This window comes from Sphaerodactylus townsendi, linkage group LG07, assembly GCF_021028975.2.
Source record: "Sphaerodactylus townsendi isolate TG3544 linkage group LG07, MPM_Stown_v2.3, whole genome shotgun sequence".
Classification (NCBI taxonomy): Eukaryota; Metazoa; Chordata; class Lepidosauria; order Squamata; family Sphaerodactylidae; genus Sphaerodactylus; species Sphaerodactylus townsendi.
In genome coordinates, this window is record NC_059431.1 from 97,390,229 (window position 1) to 97,412,862 (window position 22,634).

Below are 22,634 nucleotides of genomic sequence, written 5' to 3' on the forward strand. Positions count from 1 at the left end.
CATAAAGTGACAGATGTCAAAAGTAGTGAAAATTCTAAATGCCAGGCATGGTAACCATACCGTACAGTTTTTCATACAAAATATTCCCTGCAGACATGAGAAGGGACATTCTAGTGTATGTATGGGGGCATGTACCCTGTTCCCCCGAAAATAAGACAGTCTTATATTAATTTTTGCTCCCAAAGATGCACTATGTCTTATTTTCAGGGGATGTCTTATTTTTCCGCTCCACAGCTGCATGCTCTGGTGTTCTGTTCGACGGGCATGCTTCCAAACAAAAACTTTGCTACGTCTTTCTTTCGGGGGATGCTTTATATTTAGCACTTCAGCAAAACCTCTACTACGTCTTATTTTCAGGGGATGTCTTATTTTTGGGGAAACAGGGTATGTGTTCCCAATGTCTGTAGGAATGTAGGCCCACCAGACACAGATTATATTAAAATGTAGGCCTCAGTTAGGCCTGGTCAATATGTGCCACAGAATGAGGTGGTAACACTGTGGCTGATTGTTGAAGAAGTAATAGGATTGCCAGCTCTGGGCTGGGAAATACCTACAGATTTTGGAGGTAGCATTGCATTAGGCTCTAATTAGGTGGATTTGCTAGGGCCAGATAGCACACTGCCCTGATCTAGTTGGCTGAGATTAGCACAATCTCATCAAATCTTGGAAATTAAGCAGGGTAGGCATTGGTTAGTCCTTTCATGGGAGACCCCTGAAGAAATCCATGGTCACTATGCAGAGGCAGGCAATGGCAAACCACCGCTGTTTGCCTCTTGCTTTGAAAACCCCATGAGGGATCGCCATGGCTCAGCTTTGACTTGGCAACACTCTACACACACAGATAGCACCTCACATGATTTCTTTCCTGTCACACTTCCCCATCTAACCCTGCACCAGGGTGCCCAGCAGAAATGTTTTAACAGTATTTGAGGGGTTAGAATCCAGGCTTGGGTATAAACCAGTGATGGCGAACCTTTTTGAGACCCAGTGCCCAAATTGCAACCCAGAACCCACTGATTTATTGCAAAGTGCCAACACAGCAATTTTATCTGAATACTGAGGTTTCAGTTTAGAAAAAACGGTTGGCTCTACAGCACGTGTTACTTGGGAGTAAGCTTGGTGAAGCAACCATGCAACGCTTCGAACGGGTGAATCATGACCTAGGAGGGTTTACTCAGAAGCAATTACCGAGCTTACTCCCAGGTAAAGGATCATGCTTTAGTTCTTCTCGCCCCCCCCCCCCCACACGTGACAAACTCTGTGTGCGCGTGCCACCTCTGGCACCCGTGCCATAGGTTCGCCACCACTGGTATAAACTGACTCAAGTCTGGGTAGAAAAGTGAGGGATAATAAAATAAACTGACAGGAACACCGTGGTTTGCTTTTTAAAATGAACACAAATAAAACTTATTCAGAAAGGAACACACAATCAGTTTATTCAGAACGAAACACACAATAAAATGAGACAAGACCCTACCCCCACCAAAGTTAGTTTGTGGCAATACATCTGAGACCCGTTGAGAAGATCTGAATTCTTGTGTCAGAAATGCTAATAACAGAGAAAACACTACAAATTAAACAATCTGCAACTTTATTTAAAAGACATTTAAGATGCTCAAGTTTTTTTTGTGCTTTCAGTGTCTCCTTTTTAATAAGTCATAGACTCTTTTTAGTCAGTTTGCCTTGTTTCCTTTTTCCACTCTTTTTTAATAGAGTCATTTTTAAGCCTATTTCTTTTAAATCACTGGACCTGATCCAGTCAAAGTTAAACACCTCAAACTGCATTGATTTCAGCCCTGTAAACACCACAGCTCTCTCTGAAATCAATGGGGCTTTAAGCCTGTTGTTTTAAGCATGCTTACCTTCAACTGGCATTATTAAAAATGTTAACAAACCTAAATAAAAAAAATGGCCAGTGTTTTTACAAACATAAAGAACTGAATAGCCTCAAACTGAATAACCTCAGACAGAGTCAAAACAAATATGGTTATGTTAAGAAAGTTCAAAAATGCTGCATCGGATATTAGGGCAAGAGTATTTGCATTCCTCTTTCCTTCTGGTTTCAAACAATTCATTGCATGCTGGCAAGAGGTTTCCAAGTAAAGAACTTCTATTACACTTTCTGTCATAGGAAAAGAAAGGGAATGGAATCAATTGTTATTATTTAAGATTAAATATTTAGTTATCTGCCTTTCTCCCTTGTGGAACCCAAGGCAGCTTACAACATGAATTAAAGCATTGTAAAATCACAATAAAAATAATGATAAAACTCATAAAAAGTCAGAATTTAAACACTCCAATTTGGACTGACAATAATAAAAAAGCTGAATCAACCACATGCGGTTCTAAATAAACTGTCTTCAGCTGCCTCCTGAAGACTGACAATAAGGGGGCCAGGCACATCTCCCTGGAAAAGTTGTTCCAGAATTGTGGGGCTGCCACTGAAAAGACCCTCTTATATACCCACCAAATGAGCATCTTTAATTGGTGGGACACTCAGGATTGTATATCCTTCCAGTCTTAATTCCCAGGTTGGAATGAAAGATGATGGTGCCAAGCCATGATGGTTCCAGGTCATAGCATTAAAGGACAAAACCAACACCTTGAATTGGGCTCTTGAATGGACCAGTAGCCAGCATAGAAGATGAAGATTTTGTTGCATTAGCTAGCAATAGGCCATCACAATCACTACAAAACACATACATTAACAGACATACGCCATAACTATCCTTAAAATACATTCAAAAGATAAAAATCTTCTAAATTAAAAATGTCCAAAACAAAAAAGAAAGAAAAATGTTTAGAGGATTATAAATAAAATTTACAGTTTAAAAAAAATCCCAATTCATTTCTATTAAATATAGAGTGCTGCAAAGATGTCTACTGCTAAACAGATTTTCAGCCCCATCCCAAAGAGGGAAGGAGTCCGTCGCTGGGATTGGCGCAAGGCCGTGTCAGCTGATTTGCCTTCCCCAGGGACTTGCCCCAGTGGAGGGGGGAATCCACTTGTGCATGTGGCCCTCCACAGAGATGGAACAAGGTGCAGAATATTGAACCAGTGTCCCTGTGGTGACCTCGCCAGGTGCCAACAAACCTGGAGGAAAACGTCCTGTCCTTTTAACAGAGGCTGAAGGAGATGTTATCTGCCTCCTAACATGAAAAGCTTCTTCTGACCATTTCTTTGTATTAAAGATCCATTTCTCTAGATCTGTTCACAACTCTATCTGCTAGCCTTTGGGATTCTTGCAAAGAACGCTGGGACTTGTCTGACTCAGTAAGGAATTTTTCCCTACTGTTAAGTGAGAGGTCATACTAAGAATCATTTAGCATTCAGTTATACCATAATTCTTATAAGATGATGAGTTATGGTGAACTGTTGTTGTGTAAATTTAAATTAAAAACACACCATGGGGGGATCATGGGAGTTTCAGGTTTTTTTTTTTTAAAAAAATACAGCATACAGAATGGACTTCTAGGGTTTAACATAGTCATTTCTTAACAATTTCAAGCTGAGGACTGGTCTACTATTCAGCAGAATGAGCTTAAAGGTTGCCTACACCAGGTTGTGAAACCCCTGGATATTTATTTATTTATATTTTATTTTTATCACACTTATATCCCGCCCTATCCCAAAGGGTGGCGCCTGGGGAGTTTGGGGTTCAGGTTTGGGAAAAGGAAGAATCTTAGCAGGATATAATGCCATAGAGTCCATCCTCCAAAACAGCTATTTTCTCCAGGGCTCCAGATCTCTGTAGTCCAGAAATCAGTTGTAATTCTGGATGATATCCACCTGAAGTCTGGCCATTTGAAAAGTGATAAACTGGAGTGTTTCACTCTGCACTACAGGTAAGGGGAGTCCCGGGAATAGGTGTGTCAAATACCATGAAACAACAACAAAAAACCTTCTTACAAAATCAGTGGGTTAAATTCAATGGCAGAGAGGAACTTTCCTGATTTCCCACTCCCCAGGCCTAACCTTTATGAAAGGTAGCTCCAAGGGGACAGGGAACTCTGAGGAATGTCATGAGGCAGCTCCTGAATCCACAGCTCAGACAGTCTGGAGTTTGCTAGTGTCAGAAGGATGAGCAGAATTCTGCTTTCTTTATGATGGATTTGTGGGAGGGGGTCATAGAATATATAAGAGTGGGCCTGAGTCTTATTTTTGACCATCAGCGCAAATCCCCTTTAATCAATGCAAATAAATAATTGAATAGAAATCAGAACTTTACATCACCTTTTTCCTCAGCATCAATACCATAACAAACACTCCATAGCAGGTGCTCTTGCAGATAAGAAGAATGTAGACAAAGAATCCGACATAGCCACTGTTTCTATATGACACTAAAAAAAAGAAGTAAGGTGGAAAAATATGAAGGATCACACAGGAAGGCATTACTGTCTATTTTTATGCTATTCATTCATTTATTAATTCATTTATACCCCATCTTTCTCCTCAAGGGGAAACCAAAGTGGCTTAATCAAATTTCTTTTATGATCACAACACCCCTGTTAGGTAGGTAAGGATGCCAAGCCAAACAGTTTTAGGTTGGTTTTACCACTCCTACCCATGGAGTCTGCTAGGTGACCATGGGCCAATTACAGTCCTCTCAGAACTCTCTCAGTCCCATCAACCTCATAAGTGTCTGCTGGGGGAAAGAAAGGGATGGAGTTCTTACAGGTCTTCTTACAGGAAAGAAAAGGGGAGTAAAAATCCAAACTTTTCCTCTTCTTCATTTTTTATTAAAAGGATCTTGTTCATAACAGGGGAGAAGAGGATTTTTCAAGATTATTATCCCTGATTAGCTCTAACCATCATGAATAAACAACCCCCCCCCTTCCCATCTTGGACTAAAATGACTGAATGGTACACAAAGTTTTGATGCTGGGGGGCTGGGATCAGCACACCAAAAGCACAAAGTACCTAGGGTTGCCAATTCCAGGTTGGGAAATGCTTGCAGATTTTAAGGGTGGAGCCTGAAGAGCAAGGACGTAGGTAAGGTAGGGTTCCCGGGTTCAACCCCCACATGACATGTTTGAAGCTCCGCCCCCGTTTGTGGTTTTTGTATTTTAGTGTTTTTTTCAGTTTTTGGCCTGTAGGGGACGGAGTTTTTAAGCTAGTGCCACCAAAATTTTAGGGATTTTTTGGGTGACTCTCCTGATGATACCAACCAGGATTGGTGAGGTTTGGTTCAGGGGGTCCAAAGTTATGGTCTCCCAAAATGGGTGCCCCCATCCCCCATTGTTTCCAATGGGAGCTAATAGGAGATGGGGGCTACACCCTTGAGGATCCATAATTTTGGAACTCCCTCAACCAAACTTCACCAACCCTGGGTGGTATCATCAGGAGACTCTCCTAAAGATACCCTGAAAGTTTGGTGCTGCTATCTTAACAATTGCACCCCTGACAGCAGGTACCCTCCAAATTTCCCCAGATTCTCCTTTTAAATCCACCCCCTTCGGCAAGGATTTAAAGGGAGAATCTGAGGCCCCCTATTTAAACATTGAAAGTGATGCTGTTTCAGGGTGGGGGATAATCCACCCCAAATCGCATCACTTTCAATGTTGCTTTAACTGGGGACCCCAGATTCTCCCTTTAAGGTGAATTTAAAAGGAGAATCTGGGTTCCCTAGTTTAAACACCATTGAAAATGATGCTGTTTGGGGGTGGATTCCAGCATCACAGCGGCCGCCCATGATGTGTGTGTGTGTGTGTGTGTGCAAAGCTCAGATTTTGCACCAGGCTCCATTTTCCCTAGCTTCACCTCTGCCTGGAGGGGAGGGCAGAAAGGACTGCCGGCTGGTGGGAGCCCAGCTGGTGGGGGGAGGCGGCAGGCAGGGCAGGGTAGTCTGCCGTCCCTGGCCTCGGAAAGCTGCTTTTGTAAGCACTGAGGCTGTGGGCGGGGCTTGGAGAAGTGTGGCCACATCCCCAGCGCTGGTGGGGGTGTGGCCCCGCCCCCGAACCCCCCCATAAAAAACTATACCTATGTAACTGCTGAAGAGGCCACAGTTTGGGAGGGGAGGGATATGGAGTATAGTGCCACAGAAGAAGAAGAAGAAGAAGAGTTTGGATTTATATCCCCCCTTTCTCTCCTGCAGGAGACTCAAAGGGGCTTATAATCTCCTTGCCCTTCCCCCCTCACAACAAACACCCTGTGAGGTGGGTGGGGCTGGGAGAGCTCCAAGAAGCTGTGACTAGCCCAAGGTCACCCAGCTGGCGTGTGTGGGAGTGCACAGGCTAATCTGAATTCCCCAGATAAGCCTCCACAGCTCAGGCAGCAGAGCTGGGAATCAAACCCGGTTCCTCCAGATTAGATACACGAGCTCTTAACCTCCTACGCCACTGCTGCTCCTTCCAAATGCACCTTCCAAAGTAGCCATTTTTGCTAGGTGACCTGATCTCTAGCCTGAAGATCAGTTGTAATTGCAGGAGATCTCCAGGTAGCACCTGGAGGTTAATAAACCTAACATACCCATTCATTTTGACACAGATTTGGAGGGAGAGGGATGATTTTGACTTACCTTTTGCTGCATCACAACCTGAAAGCAGAAGAGGGAAAATCTCTGTTAGCTCTTGTTGCGACTGAGAGTGCCGGGGTCAGGGGGGGGTCGGGGAGGGGAGGGGAGGGAAAGGTGCATTTGGATAATAATTGAAATTCAAAAACAGAGCAACTGCCAAGAAGGACTGAGGGGGGAAAATACAGATTGCCAAAGGATACCCGAAAAGCAGTGAGTGAACAATGTGTTACTAACAGTCCAAATGCTGTTGCAAATAACACCAATATTCATAGTATTATTAGTACTATTATTAATGCTAATTACTAATGAGTAATCAATAACAATTAGTAATAAATAATAATGATGTAATTAGCAATAGTGTAAAAGGTAGAGTAGGACTTTGCTTGCACAGGGGTTTCAGAAAGTTTGGGGGGGGATTTAAAATGCTTTTAATTTTGTTATTTGAATGAAACTGTTAGGAACAAGATTCAACTTCTCTCCATGCCTCAGCTTTTGGGTTCTGTCCTTTAAACCCACGTTTCTAGCCCTCATGGTTGAAAAAGATAGGCTGAATTTTGACAGGCAAAAGCTGACAAAATCTCAGAAGCTAGAGGGGTGCCTGAATAATATATCTGGGAATCAGAAGGAGGTTCTTACTGCCCTTGGCATAATTCACAGATCTAAAACAAATGATTCAAAACTAAAGAGATGGTACCAATTGGATTCATTTATATTGTGCATTCGGATGGCAAAATCCAGCATTCATGGTACAGAACTTGGACAACCTGATTAATTTAAAAAAAATAAAAAACAATGATTATTAAAATATACTGAAGTTTCATTACAAAATTTTGATTCTGCTTTAAGTGCAGCCCTTTGCCAACGTGGCTAACCCACATTCCACTCACCTTCACCCTGGATGACACTTTCATAGACATTCACAGTGTCATTCTCATAGAATTTGACTTTACACTGGAATGGACTTATAGAATTCCTCCACTTGTCCTTGGAGATCCTCAAGCGGCTGATCAAGGAATAGGTCTTCGTTGTACTGTCATATTTGGAGAACTCCTCCGTCTTTACCCCCTCTGTTATCTCTTCGTCAGACTGGTACCAGTTAATGTTAACGTGGTCTGGAATGAAATTGCTCGCCAAGCACACAAGGGTGACCACATATTTTTCTTCAATTTCCTGCCTGGAGGGGGCAAAAGTGGTCACATTTGGGGCTCTCGATTGTTGTCCTGATTCTGGAAAACAAATTAAGGCATGGCAAGTAAGGTTCTTGTTCATCAAGGATTCCTTTGTTGGTCAAGTCATTACAGATCTAACATCACTGACAGCCCTTTCCTCTCATTTTGGTATTACCTCAAAGGCAAAACCTCATACAGTTCATATGCCCATCCACTAGTGGGAGACTGAGATGATAGATAGATGATAGATGATGAGAGAGAGAGAGAGAGAGAGAGAGAGAGAGAGAGAGAGAGAGAGAGAGATCCGTCCATAAAACAGTGGGGTGGATCTTGTCCATGTCCTACCACTTCATTGAGCAAAGTTTACATATTTATTTCTTAAAATATTTATACCCACTTTTCCTTTTGGCCTAGATTGGAAGTCTCTCTCCAATTTGAGGATCTTTCTTCCAATTCAAGTGTGTTTTCTGTTCAAGGAAGAGCCAATATAGTTGTAGGAAGGCTCTTTAGGTTGGAGGACGTATAATTGAATTCTTAAACTTTATAAAGAGAGACTTACTTTCAAATTTACTGTGTCTAGGGGGACCCACCCTGACCTGGATGGCCCAGGCTAGCTCATTAGATCTTGGAAGCTAAGCAGGGTTGGGCCTGGTTAGTATTTGGATGGGAGACTACCAAGGAAGTCCAGGGTGTCTGTGCACAGGTCCAAAATGGCAAACCTTGAAAATCCTATGGGTTTAAGACCCTATGGCTCTTACCTTGAAAACCCTATGGGGTCACCATAACTCAGCTGCAACTTGAGGGCACTTCACACACACTTATGGGGACCTGCTTGAAAAGTTATTCCATATTACTCTCTCCCCAATGCCCGATTTAGATGAATAGAGGCCCTAGGTATTCCATTTGTGAGGCCCCTCCCAAGCCCCCTAGATCAATACAGAAAGCAATGCTAGTGTCACGTTATTGGCTTAAGACAGTATTATTCTGAAATAGAGTGCCAGGAAAATTATTGAAGGGCTGTTTAGAGATTACAGCATGTAATGGCAGCATGTATAAGAAAGGTCTATGACAAGTGTCAAAAATATTACACACCTTGGCTGGAGCCCCCCTAGATTCTGAGGCCTTATGTTACGGTCTGCCAAGCCTATAGGTAAATCCAGCAATTTCTCCCCCCCCCCCCCAACATGAAAAATGTAGAAATCTTACATCAATGAACTTTGAATTTCATCTTTTTATATAAACGGATAAATTGAATTACCAAGCAGCAGGCTATTTGTCATGGCATCTTTGCACATTAGGCAGAGGAAAACCCCATATTTGCTATCCCATGTCTGTTTCCAGTTCACCCTGTTCCTTATCCTACCTCTTGGCCCCTGTGACTCCCCTGTGAGATAGTCATCAGCTGAGACCCACACTTTCAGAACCACTGCAGCTCTCCAAAGTTTTGGTCATACAAATTTCTGTGCAGGTATGCGCGCACCCCCCCCCCCTTCTGAATAATATAGTTTAGAATTCAAAGCACAAATCACATGGTTTGGGACCTAATAAGGTTTTTTAAGGCCAGTTTCACATTATAATTTTATAGTGTGCACCCCAGTTCTTTTTCATTTATGCCTAGAAATGTCATGTGGATGCACCAAAGAGTGCTATATGAGGGAGTTGGGGCCTATGCACGGCACCCCCAATCAGCCATAGTCAAGCACTTTTAATTCATGTAGTTTTCATTGAAGGTAATTACGCTGATTGCTTAACTCCTCTTTGATGGGACTGAATATTGCTTCAGGTTGTCTGAATTGGGCACATTGTTATCAGAGTGATTCCCCCCTCCCCACCCCACTTTTGGAAGAAGTGGTGGCAAAAAATAAGATGTCGCATCAGAAACATGTGACAGTGGTTCCAAACAATAACAGCACTATAAATGTCTGAAGCTTAGAAAAATTACAAATCGCTTATCAGAAGAGAAACATGCCACCTGCATTTGCTCTGAACTTCTAGCAGCAATCTTACCTAGGACAGTCAGCCGCAATCTTACCTAGGACAGTCAGCCGAGTTCCAGTCCCAAAGTGTAACTCATAGCCAGACCACGGAGGAACAAAGCTGTGCAAGAATTCTTTTCTCTCTCTCATCTAATCTGGGCAACAAGTCGAGGTGGCTTAGAATGAACATCATCTTTTTTATATCAATGGAAACAGCCCTGGAACAAGCGGAACAAAGTGACCATTGTGGCATGGTCAACACCACAGAGATCACTCGATTGGGATCCTGTTCCCTTAATGCACGGAAATGGGCAGCTAAAGCTGTTCATGGCAGGGAAGCCAATAACATCCCAGGATAAATAACATGCTGGAACTTGGGAAGGGTGGAATTTGGGGAGAGGAGGTCACTCAAAAGAGAGAAGATGCTGTTATGCCCACTCTCCGAAGCTGCCATTTCCTCCAGGGAAACTGATCACTATAGTCTGAAGATCACTTGTAACCCTGGGAGAACTCACATGGAAGCTGGCAACCCTACGTCTCAGCTACAGAGCTGCTGTGAGGATAAAACTGGGAAAGGAAAACCATATATGTGAACGGATTAGAGGAAAGGCAGAACAAAAATGTTCTCAATCAGGGGTTCCTTTTTGAACCTGTGGGCACATTTGGAATCCTGACACAGCAACAAAATGGCTGTCAATGAGAGGCGGAGCCAGTCACAAAATGTTTGCCACACCTTAACTTCAAAAACACAGGGTAGATCCTTGTGCTGTGGTGTCAGCTGCTGCCAAAGTTTTAAAAATCTGACCAGCCAACCAAATTTCCAGTAGTCAATCAGAAGACTTGCAGAACAAAAGCCCTATCTGGCCCCACTCAGTCCCTAAAAACACATTGGTCATCCCTGCACTTGATATCAACAACAGCATGAATGCTTTAGTACGTGGAAAATTGGTGTTTTCAGTTGGTAAACCATCCTTTCCCTGAGTTCTCTGGATGAAAGCACCTAACTGTCCATAACCGCAAGACTTTTAGGCTAGACTTTGTAATGTTTGACATCCATTGTATGTGTTATATTAGTTTCATGGTACCAGAATCTGGATGAGTTTCAGGCCAAGGTTTACTTATGGCTTTAGGTATACTGGCCATGCAAAATATCTGAAGGACCCTGGAAGGTCCTGTATTCCCTTGGTGTGTTCCTTTCTTTGTTTATTCAAGATGATCCCCAACATATTCTTAATTGCAGTAGCCCTACTGATTTGTATCTTTTACCTCAGAGAGTACAACTATGAATGTGAAGGAGTTAAACATTCTTCCCAACCAGACCTTTGCTCAACCTAAAGCCACCAGAAACTAACTTGTACAAAAAAAGAATTGGGGGAAGGAGGGGAATAACAGAGTAACATATAGTTCTGCCTTGAGTTGTCTTCATCAGGACAACATCAGACCCAGTTCAAAGCACATCTGTTGCCTTCTACAGCCTTATGTAAGGACAGTAGTGAGCCAGGTAGTGGCAGAAGTCCAGGACGCGATGCCCACCCCTTCTTGTGACACCACTGCTGGGGATCATAAGACCTCATGGACCACCACTACTTTGAACATGCTGTAGTAAGGAGAGGTATTGAGTGAGATTGAGTGAAAAAGCTGACTGGATCCAGCCCTTTCTATACAGCCTCTAACTTAGTTCTCTTGATGAACAATTTCTCTAATTTATTAACTCCACCACAAAGAGTTAGATACTTTTACAATGCAGGGCCTATGGTCCTCTCTTTAGATGACAATATGTACTTCCAATGTGAAAATGCAGCCTGATTTTGCCCTTCTCCCCCCTACCCTCAGCCCTTCCCATGTTCTAGACTGATCTGATTCCCCAAAGTCTGATCTTGGCAGCACCAGAGGTCATAAATATGCTTTTTCTCTACTGACCCTCTGAAGAGTTTCAGAGGCAGCAAAACAGAACAGTCTATGGGTCCCTATTTGGCTCAAATCTCCGTGTACCATGAATCTCCAAGATGTCCCCTCTTCTTTTTCAGTATCGGCTCATTGTTTCCAGTAATTACAATTAGAATCCCATTGCTGCTTTGCATAGTTATTTTTAACAACATTGAGATCACGCTTGAGAATGGTTTACAATCCTTGCCATGAACACCTAAAGGCTAAGAACTCCTCATAATCCCAGCGTTTCTTACCTAGCACAGTTAGCCGCGTTCCCTGTCCGAAGTATAACGTCTCAGCAGTTCACAGCATATCACTCCTGTAAGCAAACCTGTGCCCCAGAGAACTGTGGTGTTGCTGGTGTTCTCTGTCCTGCCTTCCTTACTAACACCTGCTATTTTTGAGCCTACTGAAATCCACTTCTGGATCTCTTCCACAAACTGTTGGTTCAGACTAAATTTCTCATTGTGTTCCCAGCATCACTACAAAGTCGCGTTAGTATAGTAGCCCCCAGAACATTTTACTTACCCCCATCCTACTTTCCCACCAAGATCTCTGGAAAATTACCTTATTTAACAATCACCTCTACACTGTCAGATCAACTGCCTGCTCACCTAACCAGCTTTGTAGATGAGCACCAATTCCATCTACTTTCCCTCAGTCCAAATCTCACACTCTAGTCTACAACTCATCAGCAGTTCTCAGATGTTTTGTACTAAAACTCAAAATTTAAGACCCACAATATATGGTGAAAATCTCTCCTGAACACCCAGAAGAAGAATACCTCATTCCCACCCCACATCATCTGCTGCTTACCTAGAACAGTCAGTTTTGTTCCTTGGCCAAAGTTCAGTGGATAGTTGTTGGCACAGCGTGAAGCCATGCTAATAAAATGGGTGTGCCTCATGAAGGACTGGAGCACTTCTGCTGCATAATGATACCTTTATATGCTACCAAGAACTTATTTTCTTAACATTTTGTATCTAGCTTTAATAGCCAGTGTTGAAACAAGAATACTGGGCTACATGGACCTTGAATCTTTTCTTATTCATTACAATTCTATGCTCCTTCCAAGGAGCTCTGACTAGCATGCATAGTTCTCCCTGTTATCCTTACAATAATTCATGTTAGGCAGATCAGGATAAGGATAGAGCTCTGTGCCAAAGAACATTTAATAAAAATGCTATATCAATGGCACCTATTTCCCTATAAATTAGTAAAAAAATTCAAGGGGCTGGTGGGGATTATTAGGGGTGTGTGGCTACCAGCAGCAATTTTATACACATTTGGTGTGAGTGTAAGAAAGCAAAAGAGTTTTGGGACATGATAATGGACATGCCATTATCTCATGAATTTTTTTTGTTAAATTATGTAGATATGTTTTCCAGAGATGTTTGTGAATTTGTGCTTCATTTCAAAACATCTGCAAGACGAATTTTTGCACAGAATTGGAAGAAGAACAAAACCCCAAAGAAGGAGAATTGGTTAGCGAAATTAACAGAAAGTATTCACCTATATAAACTAGTCTACTACATAGCAACATGTCTGATAAATTCGGAAATGGAATACTTTCCTATCAAGAATTAGAAATTAATTTTAAGCATTCATGCTTATGTTTTGTAATAGTGCTGTAGTTTGGATCAATTCTATCATGTGCCACGAACGCATTGCATTCAAGCTGGCCACTATTCTCTCTCAGCACCAGCTCTCAGTTTCACATAATCATAATAATGATACAACGCTGCTTTGCTAGGTTGTTTTCAAGAGTGTTAAGATCGTACTTGAGAATGGTTTACAATCCTTGCTGTGATCACCTGTAGGCCAAGTGCTGTTCTCTCTTAGGGTCATCATCTCAGCATTATGTAGCACAGTCAGCCAATTTCCTTGACCAAATTGGAGCATCGGTCTGCTTCACAGCTTGTCACCCCTTAGAACCAAACTTGTTCTTCTGGGAACTTTGATATGGTGGATTAGAGGGTTCTGTTCCTCCCTTTTATTACTGACACTTGATAATTTTGAGCTCACAGAAGTTCAGCTTTGGATCTCTTTCCAGAAGCAATGGCAATGCACTGCTGGCTCAGTTTACCCTTTTCATTCATCATGTTCCCATCATCACTTTAGGACAGCACAAGTCCACAAAATGTTTTACTTAGATGCATCCCACTTTCCCCTCCAGTAGGTCCCCAGAGGTTGGGTGGGAATGGAATCTTGTTTCATTTTCACAACTACCCATAAACTGGACTGCCTGGTCACCCTGTGAGCCTTAGGGTGGATCAGTGATTCCATCCGGATTCCCTCAGTCTGAATCCCCCCCCCCCTTATCTGTCACTCGCCAGCAGCTCTCAGGTGCTTCCCTACTAAAATCCAACTTTGAAAACCTGGCATATGTGGTAAAAATAACTCCAGAACATCCAGATGAACAATACTTCCTTCCCACTCCATATCATCTGCTGCTTACCTAGAACAGTCAGCCGAGTTCCTTGGCCAAAGCTCAGTGGAGAGGTATTCCACAGCGTGAAGCCATGCTATCATAAATAGTAGCTCCCATCAAGGACCGGGGCACTTCTGCCATACAATGACACCCTCATATGCTACCAAGAGCTTTTTCTTAACTTGTTCTATCTAGCTAGCCAAGGTTGACACAAGAATATTGGGCTACATGGACTTTCAGTCTTTACTTATTTATTACAATTTCTACCCAACCTCCAAGAATATTGGGCTACATGGACTTTCAGTCTTTACTTATTTATTACAATTTCTACCCAACCTCATAGTTCTCTTCCCTGCTATCCTCACAATAATCCACATTAGGCAGATCAGGTTAAGGGTGAAGGTAGAGTGTTTATTTTCCAACAATGATATTTGCAGCTACTGGGGCTGTGATTTAAAGCAGCAGTTCAGCTCATGGGTTTTCCATCTCTCCCCCCCCCCCCATCAAAAATCCCTTCCCACCCCCAGCTCCTTTTACTTTCATTGGAGGAAATTTATGAATTTGCACAAATATCAAAACCCACGGCAATTTTCATAACATGTCGTTCCACCCTAAAGCAGCATCCAAACATCACTGAAAATTGTGTCATCATTGTAATATAATCAGTCATTTGTAACTGGGTTGCCTTTGTCCACACAGAAAAATCCAGCTGCGAATGACAGTCATCCCGCAACTGATAGTACATGATTCAGCAAAGTGCAAATGTGGACTGGGCCAATGTTATATAGTGATCTTCAGGACCTAGTGGGCAACTGAACCGTGATCTCTCAATCCAGCCCCAAAGGATATCCACAATACCAAGCTGGTTACAGATATACTAGAGCATTTGTTCATATGACTGAATGGAATCAAGATCAAAATACTCCTTTAGCATCCAGTTTCAGGCATTTTGACCCCTTTTATCTGCCAAGACCAATATATTTTCTGCTTCTGCCTCTATGCCATCTATGCTAACCCAATATAAAACAATGAAGTCAAAAAACTTTCGCTATTCAGGCTGGAGGTTCATGAGAAAATTGTATTTTCTTACCTAAAACAGTCAACTTGGTCCCAGCTCCAAAGTATAGCTTCTCAGTGCTCGCACAGCCAGCTGGCTGATGAAAGAAACACCCTGGCATGGCCCACAAGGAAGCCAATGCTTTATTACGCAAAGACAGTCATTCCATCAGGGATACCCACCCACCACCTGTCCAGTACTGATAAGGAACTAACAAGGAAAAGGCAAAAACATGTGCTTCCTCACAATCAGTTACTAGAACTTGGTTACAGAACTCTTTCGACAGAATCTGTTTCCTGACCATTCCTTCGCCCATCGCTTTAGTTCATGAAGAGGGCTGAGCTGAGGTCTGGACATGGGATTCGCATCTGCATGCAAAGCATGGGACTGCTTGGTTTTGACACAGAAATACATCTATTATTAGTTGCAACACCAAATAGGCCATTAGAGACCCAGCATCTCATGAAAAGCACCGCCCAGAGCCCCCCGGGGATGGGGCGGTCTACAAATTTAAGAAATAAATAATAAATAAAAATAAATAAATAAAAATGTTCATATCCTACCATTTCACATTATAACTGAGAATTTCCCTGTTACCTCATATATGACACTTTCCAAAGGAGTCTGTTCAAATATTCAGGAACAATTAAAAGAGAGGGCAAAGGACATGCGTGGCTGAATGTGATTGCCACTATAAAGCACAGCGAGGACCGAGACAAGGACCAGATCTAAAGGGCAATATGGCCGTCAGTGTTTTCCTCTCTTCTCTTCAGCTATTTTATTCCTAGCATAACACCAGGACTCTGCTGAAAGAAAAACAGCTGGGGAGAAGCTGATTTGGGGAGGGAAAGCAAAGGCATGGTGTGTGTGTGTGTGTGTTTTCTTGCTAGGTTTTTGCTAGCTTTCCGACTTTCCCTTGCTTGATCCATCTCCACACTGCAGTTCTGTACCTCATGGTTTTGGCCATATGGAATCTACAATCCCTAGCTTAATGGTGTGGATCCAATCACACCTCAAGGAGCCTAGAGACCTTCCTCAAGCTTAAAGAGTTCGTCCTCCAACAGAAGACCCATTTAAGTTGGACCAAGACTTTGTTTTGCCTGGAGGAAAGCATTAAACTTTGCTTAATGAAGTGGCAGGATAGGACCAACTCCCCCTCCCCTGCAGTGTTTTCAGTGGTTAATATAGGCCCGTCTTTGCTGTTTTTCAAGCAGATAAACTGGTAGGATCCAACCCCTCAGGTCCCCCAGCCCACCCACATATGTTGTACTTGAAATCTCCCTCCATCTTCCACCTGTACAGAAATTCAGCACATGGGATAGGATTAGGTCACTATTGCACCAAGCCTCAGTCACTAGCCATCCAGTGTACAGCAATCACGTGCAGAGAAACTATTGATGTACATAAAACATGTGTGAATAAGTCACTGAAGAATGAAAGGTCTTCCTCAAGATGCCCCTACATACTTTCGGCTAATTTGTCCTGACACAGAAAGTTCCATTTGAGACTTATCACTGACCTGAAGTGAACATTAAATTTAAGAGTTTCTCCTCAGGCAAAACATCTGTGGAGATCTGAAGGAAGCACAGCTTATTCTGGGGATGGGGGCAGTCCAAACATCAAAAAAATGTTCCCAAATTTTGCCTAAATCAACATTCAAACTGAATTTATAGGTTCCTGCTCAGGCAGAACATCAGAGAATGTTCAAGAGCAGCCACATTTTACTCACACTAAACAGCATTCCTCAAGATGAAGGTGGTGGTCGTGGATGTCACATATCCCTAGTTCGTTATAATTAGTTACAAGCAATTAAATATATATACTGCAGGATCCCCTAAGTACTACAAATTTATCAGCATTAATCTGCTCCAATTGTGGCTGCAGAAGAACAGATGTTATGGATTTCTCTTACCAAGAACTGTGAGTCGCGTTCCCTTTCCAAAATGAAGTTCAGAATAGCTACACAATAGCAAAATCATCACCTAAAATAGGTGCTGCCTGCCTGCCTCTCTCAGTCTCTGCCTTCTTCTCCTGACCTTATGTCCTAACCTTGAGGACATCAACTGTGGTAAAATGGGCCAAATATAACCATCCCCATCAGTCCAACCCATAGTAAAATGAGAAGAGAAAGAGGAATGGAAAGACAGGAATGCTCATGGGAAACAATAATTTTATGGGAAGCCTTTTTAAGGGTACAGTTTGGGCCCACTACCACTTCTTTCCCAAAGTAATTGAATAATTACTTGTCGATCTGATGAAACAGTAGTCAGTATTGAGGATTTGGAATGCTGATTCAGCTTGTAAATCAAGATACCTTCTCACTCCCCCTTATTCCCATTATCAGGTTAGTTCCCAGAATACCATCTGTAGGACCCTGTTTAATGTAAAGTTAGGGTAGAGAGCACATTTTTCTCTTCCTTAGGACATTCTTTTGCACAAGGCCCAGTGAACTAACCCAGAGCTGTGCAAACTCCCACGCATATCTGTAGAAATACTCAGGATTGTGTCCTTTGCTAACAACAAATCAAATGATCATAGGAAGACTTACCAAGCACTGTCAGTTTGGTTCCACCACCAAAGTGTACTGCAGTATTTGACACAGTGTTAAACAGAGATACAAGAACAATTTTCTCATGGAAATCATCAGCTTCAGATATATTGATTTAGAAGCTCAGGGGATGTGTTATCTGACTCCAGGTGAGATAAGCACACATACCTGGTCAACGTTTTTTCAGAAAACATCATAATTTCTTATCTGTTGGTGGAATACGGCTGTCAAAAATGGCTCATCACTTCAGTGATCACCTTCCAAAGAGTTATCTCCATCCCCAATTCTGTTTTTCATCTCTAGAGCCTCATTATTTAAACTCTTGATTGCTTGCAATTTCATTTGGATCTTGCACAGTAGCTCCAAGATAGAGGTAGTCTACCAAACAATATTTTCCAAACTCTACAGCAACAGTTCTGCAAGTCTGTTGTAGCCCAAACAACCTGTGCCACCTTAAAAATGAATGAATGAATGAATTGTGGCACATATATATATTGATGTCTGCAGCTCATCTCACGAGAAGCTTGACTTTTGATCCTCGGATGACAGACAGACATGGGTATAAACATTAAAAAAACTTTCCAAATGGTGGGACTAAAGATTATGCAATACCTAGGGTGCCCACAAAACAAATTAATAGACAGCACAACAGCAAGGCTATTTTTAAGTCTCACTATTTAGATACTATTTTTCTTTGTTCTAAAGATAGGTGGATTGGGAAGGCTATCAAAAGTGGCATATCTCTTCACAGGTGACCTGCTCAGGGCCTACCAACTGAGAACAGCACATTGTGCGTGTAACAAAGCAGTCTCTAATGCACAGAAGTTTATACTCGAAGTTGTTTTAAATGTTTTTATGCATCTTATATGAAATAAAGATATCACTTGCACCTGTGTGCTGGCAAAGGAGCTAAGACTTTTTATTAAAGTTAAGCAACCTAAGAACAAACTGCAGGGAAACAGTCTTGTGCTCATGATGGAAAAATGGAGAATTTGCTCAGAGTGAAACGATGCAATCTATACCGCAAACTTATATTGATTTTACTCCAGGTTAATGGTCATGGCTTCTGTCATGGTAATTGTATTTGGTGAAAGTTTTGGTCAATCTTTTCAATGATTGAAAATTTCTAGGAGAGGCAATTTTAAAACATATCAAGGCATTTTGAAAAGGACATGCTATGCCACAGAGAGAAACACATGTTACTGTGCTCTGAAGATTCCAGCATAGATGAGGGCAAAACATTTGGAGCTGAAAGTACCATACCACAGCCACACAGCCCAGAAGATCTGTAACAGTCAGACATTTTTGAGTTACTTACCTAGAACTGTGAGTCTGGTCCCATTTCCAAAATATACTACACTGCCAGTACACAGTGTTATTAGGCTTAGCAAAATGAACGACAGCTTTCTCTATAGACCATTTTAAGAGCAAAGTCTCCAGAATACCAGTCCTTCAGAAAGTTATTCCTAAAAGAGTAAACAGTGAGGAGACTTCTAAGAGTATATTCAAAAACCATCAACCACACAAGGGTTAATTAAAAAAAACCCTACTCTGTGGTAGCTATCACTTCACTATAACTGCCCAGAGAGATGGTTGTCTGACTCTATCTTACGTGAGCCAGTTAATGAATGCAGAGGTCATCTTATTCTCTTCATTCTCTTCATATAAAGCCATCAGGTAATCTTATTCTCTTCATTCTCTTCATATAAAGCCATCAAGTAATCCCGTGATTGCTATCTCAGAGTGTTTCAAGAAATACAGTGGATCAAGAAATACAGTTCAAGGGCACACAGACAACCTCAGGAGTCCCGTCAATAGTTCTCTCTCTCTATTTATAAAAAAACTTACTAATGGAAGGGAAAAGGACTATCCTGGGGAAGAGAAAATGGGAGGAAAATGGACAGAAACCGGAAACATTTCCAGTTGCTTCCAGGACATCAAGCTTAAAACCAAAAAGATATGAATAATATATATCATAAAGTATTCAAAGTGGCTCTCATACTGGAAAATAAATGTGAGTCTCTGGTCCTACAAAGCTGAAGAGTGATGTGTTACCACAGGGTCACATCTACCATGGAAATTTGCTGTCTCCTCTTCACTAAGCGAAGGAGGGTTTTTGTAAAGGCCTTCCAAAGAAATGTATCACCGTGGCCCCCAGTCCCCACAATGATTTAGAGTAATACAGAAATTAATCTTCCTCTGCAGGTACTAACGGCAGAAGGAGAGTCTAGGCTTCAACCAAGTCAAGGAAACCCAGTGACAGCAGCGGTAAAAGTGATCAAAGTTACGGAGGCAGATGCAGAGGTACTGAAGGGGGCTTTTCTGCTCAGGAAGTCACGGTTGTCTCCATTTCCTCATGGCTGTGCTAAACTGGGGACTGTATGTTTAGAAAAGTGTGTCGAGGACTCTGATGGGTGAGAAACTGCGCAAAGATATCCACCCACTTTCCTATTTGGAAAAAATAAGCATTTCAATATTCAGAGATAAATTTTACAACTATAATTTAAAATAGAGCAATGGGTTGCCAGCCTCCAGGTGGGGCCTGGAGAGCTCTTGGAATTACAGACGATCTCCAGACTACAAAGGTCAGTTACCCTGGAGAAAATGGCTGCTTTGGAGGGTGGATTGTATGATATTATACTCAACTTAGGTCCCTCTCCTCCCCAAACCCACACGCCCCAGGACCCACCCCCCAATTTCTCAGTTCAGAGATGGCAACCCTATATAGCTAAGAGAGGCGGTGTAGTGAAGAGGCCAAGAGCTCCCAGTTCAAATTTCAATCTCAGGGCGTTTTCCCACTTACCTTCTGCCCCGCGCTACTGTAGCCAAGTAGCGCGGGGTCCCCCGGCACTCCCCACTACAGGGGCGGCGACAACGCAGCCGCCCCGACGCTGCTGCTGTCGCGCCCCCTCAGCGTGCGTCATTCCTGGCGCTCTTCAAAACGGCGCCTTTTGATGAGGGTCGTGGGGAAGCCCGGGCGTGCGCCAGAAATGACGTGCGCTGAGACTGCAAAAGCGCAGCATAGGGGGCTATGAGTAAGTGGGAAACCGCTACCAGTCAAGAAGTCATGAGGTAAATTGCTGCTCTCTTTTACAATAAGGAAGCAAGAATACTGGACCACCCGGTACGGTTGTTGTAAAATTACTGAAATAACTCACATGAAGCACTTTGAAAGCTCACCATGTATTACACAATTATTCCTTATTATCAAACATGCAAAGATGCCTGAGAGGGGAAAAAATTGCTCTTGAATGATTTTTGAGAGCTTTTGCAGATGATCAGTTGTCAGCCCTAAGAAATCAGGTTGATTTGAGATGATATTGCTTGTTCCTAAGTCTCAAATGAACTTGCAAAATGCCTTTTCTTAGGTGGGCTGTGTAGTCTGGAGCAGGTCCCCTTCTTATGTGTTGTACTACTCCCTACAGAAACACAAATATGTGCATATTGCAGCTTCTCTAGTTGTGTTACCCTAGCTGCAGACAGCCCCCTCAAAACAAAACAAAAAGGAAAAATGACACATGCCTGAGATTACTAGGCTAAACAAACTTTATTCATCTACTTTTGACAATGAAATACAGTGGTGTAAGGGGGGAAACGGCACCCAAAACAAAATGGTGCTAGGCCCTGCCCACCCGGTCCCCTTGCGATTTCCTCACTTACCTTAGTTCAGCTAACTGAAATCAGCCTGCAGAGGCCTCCTTGGGGTGGAGGGGCTCACAAGGTCTCCTGGGAAGTGCAGTTCCCACAGACTCTTTGCAGCCGGCTGAACTAAGGTAAGTGGTTCGAGGGGGGGAACTACAATTCCCAGGAAACCTTGCGAGCCCCAACTCCTGCAGAGGCCTCCCTGGGGGGGGGGGGAGGAAGGGGGCCTTTGTGGTTTCTGCTCCTGCCGCAGCAGCAGGCTTCTTTGAGCAGCTGGACCTGGTGGGGCAGGGGGAGGGGTGTGGGGGTGATTTTCTGCATCCCACATGACCCCAATGGCACGCGCCTGGTGTGCGGCGCCCCTCCCTGCCCCGTTGCAGCTATGCGACTGATGAAACAGCAAATGGATGAGCTGCAAGCAGAAGAAACATCCATGGAGTAACTTCATGGGGAATCTCCTGCAGTCCACAAAATAGTGGGCACAAGTGGCAGAAATGACAGTAAGAGGTTTGGGTGGGAGAAATAAAGCATTTCCTGCCTACTGGTGTTTGCTCAGCAGGCAGAAATCATCCTCAACCCGGGGGGTGGGGGTGGGGGGAGAGATTGCTGCTTTTGCAGTCTTTGAAAAACCCAGGTCAGGGAAATATTCACTGTGAATGAAGCTACTGGCCACCTGTAGTGCAGCGAAGCAACAGCCCAAGGCTTACCTGGGAGCTGCCTTTGTGTCCACATAGCAGGGAGCAGGTGCAGAAAAACACCCTCAGCTCCCAAACTTTTTTCGTTCTCCACCCGTTCCCTCCACCCGCTTGCCACCCGTTCACTCCCATATAAGTCGAGGGTGGCTTTTTTCAGCACAAAAAATGTGCTGATAAAGTACTTATACGCGAGTATGTAAGGTAATGCAAAAAGGCATTCTATTTTTTTCTAAATTCTGAAAGCGGTCTGTGATGCATCAAGGATGTGAACTTCGCCATTGTTGTGTATTCTCTTAGTTTGTTTATCCATTCTGTAAGATCTGGAGGTTGCAAATTTAAAGCCTTGCTCTAGCAGGTGAGATTCAAAGATCCTTCCTTGATAGGAAATTCCTGGAAATTAGCAGGTGGAGCTTAGGGAGGGCAGGGTTTGGGGAAAGAAGTAATTTTCTCCAGGGGAACTGATTTCTGTAGTCTGGAGATCAATTGTAATTCCTGGAGATTTCCAGGCTCCACCTGGAAGCTGGCAACCCTAGCACAATGCTAGGATAGACTGTAATGAATTAGCCAGGAGGAACACAGATGTTCCCCAGGAGGAATTATCCCAAGTGCTTTGTGTTTGCATACCACTTCAGACTGCAGGCGAGGACACAAATGGCTGAATATTTTTGACTG

The 22,634-nt window shown here is 42.9% G+C and overlaps 1 gene segment (V, D, J or C); it reads right to left on the bottom strand.

Annotated features, from left to right (window-relative positions):
- Positions 1-1,410: 1,410 nt before the first annotated feature.
- Positions 1,411-15,247, bottom strand: LOC125436391. The segment is given in 5 exon segments: positions 1,411-2,122; positions 4,235-4,341; positions 6,519-6,536; positions 7,403-7,741; positions 15,111-15,247. Coding segments are annotated over 5 exon segments (561 nt in total).
- Positions 15,248-22,634: the final 7,387 nt, after the last annotated feature.